General features: G+C 35.6%; 1 protein-coding gene across 1 annotated transcript; it reads right to left on the bottom strand.

Annotated features, from left to right (window-relative positions):
• Nucleotides 1–766: 766 nt before the first annotated feature.
• Nucleotides 767–6455, bottom strand: LOC132034211 (heat shock 70 kDa protein 6, chloroplastic-like). The gene is made up of 8 exons (XM_059424495.1): nucleotides 5815–6455; nucleotides 3974–4226; nucleotides 3200–3279; nucleotides 2940–3082; nucleotides 2698–2796; nucleotides 2295–2484; nucleotides 1788–2186; nucleotides 767–1545 (listed from the first exon to the last, which is right to left on the bottom strand). Exons 1-8 carry the CDS (start codon nucleotides 6310–6312, stop codon nucleotides 1147–1149), a joined length of 2061 nt encoding a protein of 686 aa, XP_059280478.1. The 5' UTR covers nucleotides 6313–6455; the 3' UTR covers nucleotides 767–1146.
• Between the last annotated feature and the right edge of the window lie 732 nt (nucleotides 6456–7187).

The raw sequence follows: 7187 nt of genomic DNA, 5'->3' as shown, positions 1-7187 counted from the left end.
TTTCACCGTGCGTTTTTCCAGTGAGCTGGTTCGGTTTAGTGGAAATGAGATTGAAAAATCATATTTTATAGTTCAAATTTTTCACTAAATGTCAGGTGGGGAAAATCTTTATTTCTAGTAATGATCAGTACAATTCTTAATTGGAGAGACTATTCACTCCTCTTACTAACGTTAGCGGTTGGAAGAATGAAATTTTTCCATCTTTAAATAAAGATCTCCTTTTGAAAACTGAGAATGGAAAGACTCCTCGTATGGAGCAGAAGTTTTACACAGAGGATTAAAAAAACTACTAGCAAGCATTATTGCAATTTTATTTTACTTAGCTAGAAAATATTAGGCAAAGTTTCACTTTATTTTTTATTTTATTTTAAATAGTTAGAGCAACTTATAGTTCCTGAATTTCCAAATCTACCGCATAAACCTTTCCACTATTGTGTAACACGTGTCGCACGAAAAAAATAGAAAAACTAACCTAGTCAAGGGGCTTTGTGTAGCCTGAATACCTCAAACTTTTAAAATATGTTGTTAGTGTGACATAAAAAATAAGAACTTCACCATACTTCCAGGCTTTCAACTGCTAGTCATGTTGGACCAAGGTAAATAGGTAATCTATATATTCATCATTGTACAATTCCATTATTCATTACTGTATACATTAATTATTTACTAAGCTTTTGCCTTAGTTTAGACGTTGTTGCTGAAAGATATGACTTCTGACAAAATAACCAGGTCACTCTCTGAGAGTTCACTAGTCATCAAATTCTACAAAAAAAAAAAAAACCTATTTAACAATAGTGGTACTATAGTTAACCTACTACCAGGCTCAACTTTAAGAGGTCATTCTGGAGGATACAGAAGATTGACTAAGCTCAACTTCTTTGACACACAAGACTGGACCTGTGCTATATATGTTGCTCTGATGTACAACTACAGTACTAATTGGACAGTCATGTCAAGATTCTAAAAGGAATGTCTCTGGTTTTTCCATTCAACTTACATGCATTTCCAGATTTACACAAGATTGGTTTCGGAGACTGATTCAACTTCATTACACCTCTAGCAAACTAGCCCCATCTGCAACTTACACGAAATATATACCTTGGTGTTGCAAAAAGATACATACAGAAATCTGACACATTTGGATTCTTAATTGCTTTCGCTGAAGTCTGCATCGATAACTTCATCTCCATCATCTTTGCCAGTGGAACCAGATGCTCCCGTCGTACCAGCACCAGGAGTAGGCCCCGCACCAGCAGCACCTGGCTGGCTGTATATAGACTGTCCCAGCTGCATTACTTCTTGGTTCAATGCAGCCATCACGTCCTTAATGGTTTGAGTAGAACCACCAGATACGGCATCCTTTAGCTCTTTCAGTTTTGATTCCACTTTGTCTTTAACGTCAGCAGGCACCTTATCTCCCAACTCTTTTAGCTGCTTCTCTGTTTGATATACAACAGATTCTGCTTGGTTCTTTGTGTCTATGGCTTCCCTCTTATCCTTGTCCTCTCTAGCAAACTTCTCAGCTTCTTGAACCATTCTATCAACCTGAAATTTCATTTCATCAAAAGTTAGATCAATCAACAATGCATCATTGGATTAAATAATAACCACAACTCCCAACTCCCACGAATAATATGGGCACAAATCAGGGAATGCAATCTGTATCTTGTCAGGCATTTAATCACACACTAATACTTGAAAATATGGTAGCAGTAAATTGGTAAAACACCTATACTAAAAGAACGTTTTCTATTCAGCAACGGAAATAACAGATCTGATGAGTGTACCTCATCTTTGGGCAAAGTGCTAGCACCAGTTATGGTAATGTCCTGCTTCTTTCCTGTACCCTTATCAGTAGCCGTGACAGAAAGAATACCATTGGCATCAATATCAAATTTTACTTCGATCTGGGGAACGCCCCTGGGAGCTGGAGGAATTCCATCCAGACGGAACCTTCCAATAGACTTGTTATCTTTCACAAACTCTCTTTCACCTTGCAGCACATTAATCTCCACACTGGTTTGCCCGTCTGCCGCAGTTGAAAAAACTTCAGACTTTGAAGTCGGTAGTGTTGTATTTCTTGGGATGATTTTTGTCATAACTCCACCCAGAGTTTCCAGACCAAGTGACAATGGAGTTACATCTAATAACACAATGTCACTAACATCTCCGGCCAAAACACCAGCCTGAGAATATAAAAGACAATAACAGAACCACGTCACAATCTTGCACCAGTAAGATTACTGCACGAAATCTAAGATGATGTTCTCAAGAGAGAGGTGAAAGCCACAAACCTGAACTGAAGCTCCAAGAGCAACTACTTCATCAGGATTGACGGAAACATTAGGCTCTTTACCAGTCAGCTTGCGGACAAGGTTTTGGACAGCTGGTATTCGTGTTGATCCACCAACAAGAACTACTTCATGTATATCTTTTAAGGAAAGACTGGCATCCTTTAAGGCAGTTTCAACTGGTGTCTTAAGCCTGTGAAGACAAATTCCAATTGGTGTTGTCAAGTCAGAAGGACATAACAGTGAAATCTAAGAAACTAGCTGCTTATGTGAAAGACTCTTATCTGAGCTTACAAAAACAAGATATCTCAAAATCTAAACCGTTGCACAGCTGAAACCTATATATTCACATTAACGCCCCCTTATTTAATGACAAGTAATTTTTGGAGAAAATTGGTATTGGTACCTGTCCAATAAGTCTGAGCATAACTCCTCAAACTTGGCCCTTTTAAGTGTTGTGTCAATATGTTTCGGACCATCTGCAGTAGCAGTGATGAATGGCAAACTGCACAAAAGGTACATTCAATGGAAGTTTGTTAGAGCAGAAGCAGCAGTTTCTCCCTCCGTTTGTTTTTCAGAAGGGAGGGGGAGCAAAGGCGAAAGAACCAGTTAGTAGTGCACATAAACCAAGACAGACAACTGACATACCTGATATTAGTTTGAGTCAAGGTTGACAATTCTATCTTTGCCTTTTCAGCAGCTTCAGTAAGACGCTGAAGCGCTTGTTTGTCTTTTAGAAGGTCTATTCCTTCGTCTTTCCTAAAAGTTTCAGCAAGCCAGTCCACGATTCTCTGTTTGATCAAAAACGTGTAAGCACTCTACAGAAAAAGCCCAAAAACGGGGAAAAAAAAAAAAAAACAAAGGAAAGAAGATGCATGTAAGTAAGGAGAAGGCACTGAATTTAATACCTTATCAAAATCATCACCTCCCAAGTGTGTGTCGCCTGAGGTAGAAAGCACCTCAAACACTCCATCTCCAACCTCAAGAACTGCATCATAGAAGTTGACAAATGAGTTAGTATAGTTACAAAGGCATGTTCATATCTCGGTTTTCCTTCCATCCATGTTATTGATGGTCTACATCAAAGTACATAAATAGAAACATTAATGTATCAGCTGTCAGCATCATGAAGATCTAACAGCATATATGACAGAGGTAATCAGATTATGCTCAAGTATATAATACAACTCAAAACCTAGTAGGGAGGAAGAAAACTCTCTGGAAAAGCAAGATACATATGATCAGGATTTAGTAACAAATCCTTTTTATACTATGATGTCAATAACAATATCCATCTAAACTACCAAGGCTGGATGCATTAAGGGTTTGTTTGGTTCTGGTTAGGAAGTGATTTATTTATGAAGTCAAACCAGCATAATTAGTACCATGTTTGGTAGCATTTTAGTTGCTATGTAAAAAATTCAACAGACCAAGTATGATTGGTTACTGGTTTACAATCCCACATAATTAATACATGTATAAGTTATGAAGGAATCTACGTATTATTTATGCAAATTAGAAGATGGAATAACTAATACATGAATAAGTAATCCCTACATAACTAATTCCCACATTAGTAAACCAAACGACCCCTAAGTGCTATATGAACGGAGCATGGAGCCGGTATTGAAAGAAGACATGAGACTGAAACCAGATTTTTGCCTTGAAAAGACTTCACATACCTGACACATCAAAGGTACCACCTCCCAGGTCAAAGACTAGAATAGTTTCATTACTCTTCTTCTCAAATCCATAAGCCAAGGAAGCAGCAGTTGGTTCATTAATTATACGGAGAACATCCAATCCGGCAATGCGACCTGCATCTTTTGTAGCAGTTCTCTGGGAGTCATTAAAGTATGCAGGTACTGTAATCACTGCTTTACCAACTTTATCATTCAAGAATTTTGAGGCGTCATCAACAAGCTTCCTCAACACCTGGTTGCCAGAAATTAAGCAAATCCTTAGAATCACAAGAAAAGAAGCATGATGGATTTCAAATATGCATCACCAATTACTAAAAACCTATGTTTGCTTGGACTCTTCAAAAATGCTGACCGGTGGGTGTCCGATTCTCCAAAAGTAATGCATTTTTAGAGGATCCAAAAGAAAAGCAATTTTGGAGAATCCAACATGGGTGTGACAACATCTTTAGAGAGTCCAAGCAACATATATAACTAAACAGTTAAAACCCAGATATGTCTAATGACTTCATCCATCTCAAATAACTAATCATACTAACTTTCGACCGGTCAGTTTAACAAATCAAAGTTCTACGGATAATTTAAATAAGAGATTGAAAGATAATAAAACCCACAATAGCAAGCTTCAGATCAGCACCGATTCCCCATTCATTTTATCAGGGAAACTGCACCATTATTAGTTACTACTAAAATAGTACTCCCTCTGTCCCAATTTATGTGACACTCTTTTCCTTTTTAGTCAGTATTCTTTCATTTATAGTCAGTTTCACAAAGAATGAACATTCTATATTTAATAGTAATAATTTAACTTCAAAATGTCCATTTTACGGTTAATAAGATGATTTATAGCCAACCGAAGGGCTAACAAGGTACTAGTCCATCACTAGTCTACATATAACAAGAAATAGTCCAAACGGAAAATGGTTTCTCACAAGTAGTATAAGGAAAAGGTAGAGTATGCTTGAATAAACACATACACTAACAAATTTCAAATTCTGCACTCTGTACATAAACTCCAAGAAAACAGAGTAACCAAATTCAGTCAAACACCAATCAGAAGTTCAGAACCTCTACCTAAATTCTCGCGCCAAAGTTGATAAAAACCAAAAATCTGTCAAACTAACTTATTTCCAGGTTCAATTTGACCAATTTTCCTGCAAAATATATAAGTAGTAGATATACTTCACCATTCAAATGAACTACTTCCGTCTCAAAATACATGTCACCTTTTGTTTCTTGAGAGTCAAACTACTTGAACTTTGACTAACATTTTAAGATTTATTTTTTCACCATCAACTTATAGTACTTTTTGTGTAATTTTTGAATATCTTAATTTTTAAAAAATATTAAATTACTCTAATCCACTTTAGATTCGAAGATTAATCAAGTTAACTCTCTATTTAGCTTCGAAGTAACCAAATTGAGTCTCTGTTTAGCTTCGAAGATCAATCAAATTGACTCTGAATTAAAAGTGAAACTCGAAAACTATTTTGAGACAGAGGAAGTAATAAAGTAGTACTTAGCTATTAGGAAAGTAGATAAGGGTACAACAGTATGGAGATTTTATCATTTTAACAATTCCCATTAATTGGTATACCTGTAACAACTTTACCCCATATCCTACTTTTCTTTAGGTTTATCCTTTAGATTGTTGATCTGCGGCAAACAAAAAATGATCCAATCTATCCAAACATTATATAGATCAAACCAATACAGTACAATATAATACGATACATTATGAAACAATAACGTAATAACCATCCAAACAAGTTATAAGACTAACTGAATGAAAATCTGAATAGCAAATAGACAAGCATACATACCTGAGCAGAAATTTCCTCAGGAGCAAACTGTTTACCAATAGCAGGACATTCAAGTTTAACATTTCCATTCTCATCTTTCATAACTCTATATGATACTTGCTTCGACTCTTCATCAACTTCAGCCATTTTCCTTCCTATAAATCTCTTCACTGAGAAGAAAGTGTTCTCTGGATTCACAACAGATTGTCTTTTCGCTATCTGTCCAACTAATCTGTCACCATTCTTGGTATACGCTACTACTGAAGGCGTAGTTCTTTGTCCTTCAGCATTTGTTACTATTGTAGGTTGTCCACCTTCCATTACTGCTACTGCTGAATTTGTTGTACCTAAGTCTATTCCAACTACCTTTTCGTTCACTACTTTCATGGGTTTGTAGTGTTTTTGTTTCAGGTAACATTTGTTACGTGGTGAGAAGCTGATTTTCTTGCCTAAGAATGGAGTTTTTTCCTCCAGTTTGTGCATGGAAAATGGGATTTTCATTGCAGCTGATGAAGCCATTATTGATCAACTGAAACTTTCTTGGAAATTTTGTTAGTTTGCTGAGAGAGTGGAAATATTGAGAGTTTGCTTTGCTATTAATGGATCATCGCCGGGCCTTGAAATAGTACTATATAAAAAGGAGAAGATATTGGTAAAGGACAATTCTAGAAGGGTCTAGCTAGGATGAGAAGGGGTTTATTTTATAGGATCAAGATTTTGCTGTTTTGGACTATAGTGTACTCTCTCCTTTAGTTGTTTATTATTGCAACCAAAAAAAAAAAAAAACCCTCGTCTCAAAAATGAGTTCAAGACAAATTAATTATTTTTACTCATTATGTTTTTTTGAAGTAATTGTTTTTGAATACTACAAACCCTTCATTTAATTATAAATTGAATAAATATTTAATAAAGAGATAAATTTTAAATAAATATTTAATAAAGAGATAAATTTTAAGATATAAATAAAAGTAAAATAATCAAAAAATTCTCTAATTAATGCCTTTTAAAGAGCGTTTAAAAAATGATAAATAATTTGAAACGGAGGAATAACGCGGTAGATAAAGAGAAGGTTCTTGTCTTGAGTTTTGGGTTTTCATGAGAATGATTTGTAAAGGAAAATTGTGGGGAAGTCCAGGAGCTTCCGGTGAAGATAACATAAAGTTCTATTTGGCGTTTTTCACAACTGGAAAAGGCAAGTTTTTTATAGGGCGATTTCAGAAATTTTGCAACAGAATGATTTATTTTTTAATTCGTTGCCAAGTTAATGACATTAGTACCGATAGGAGGATCCCACCTAATAAGGTGCAAGTTAGTTTCGCAAAGCTTCTAAAGCCAGTTTTTTCTAAAAGAATTTTTTAATTTTTTGTGAGAAGCAATTTATATTTGACTAAGAT

The sequence above is a fragment of the Lycium ferocissimum genome, chromosome 10 (assembly GCF_029784015.1).
Source record: "Lycium ferocissimum isolate CSIRO_LF1 chromosome 10, AGI_CSIRO_Lferr_CH_V1, whole genome shotgun sequence".
NCBI classification, from domain to species: Eukaryota; Viridiplantae; Streptophyta; class Magnoliopsida; order Solanales; family Solanaceae; genus Lycium; species Lycium ferocissimum.
The sequence above is the reverse complement of the archived record's forward strand: the minus strand, read 5'-3'. Positions and strand labels throughout refer to the sequence as shown.

Bases quoted from the DNA above. Each gene is read 5' to 3' on its own strand.
- LOC132034211 (XM_059424495.1), bottom strand. From the start codon at position 6,312: ATGGCTTCATCAGCTGCAATGAAAATCCCATTTTCCATGCACAAACTG. The intron at 3,083-3,199 runs GTATTAAATTCA...TTGATCAAACAG, and splicing joins GAGGTGATGATTTTGATAAG to AGAATCGTGGACTGGCTTGC. The intron at 2,187-2,294 runs GTTTGTGGCTTT...TTATATTCTCAG, and splicing joins CTCTTGGAGCTTCAGTTCAG to GCTGGTGTTTTGGCCGGAGA.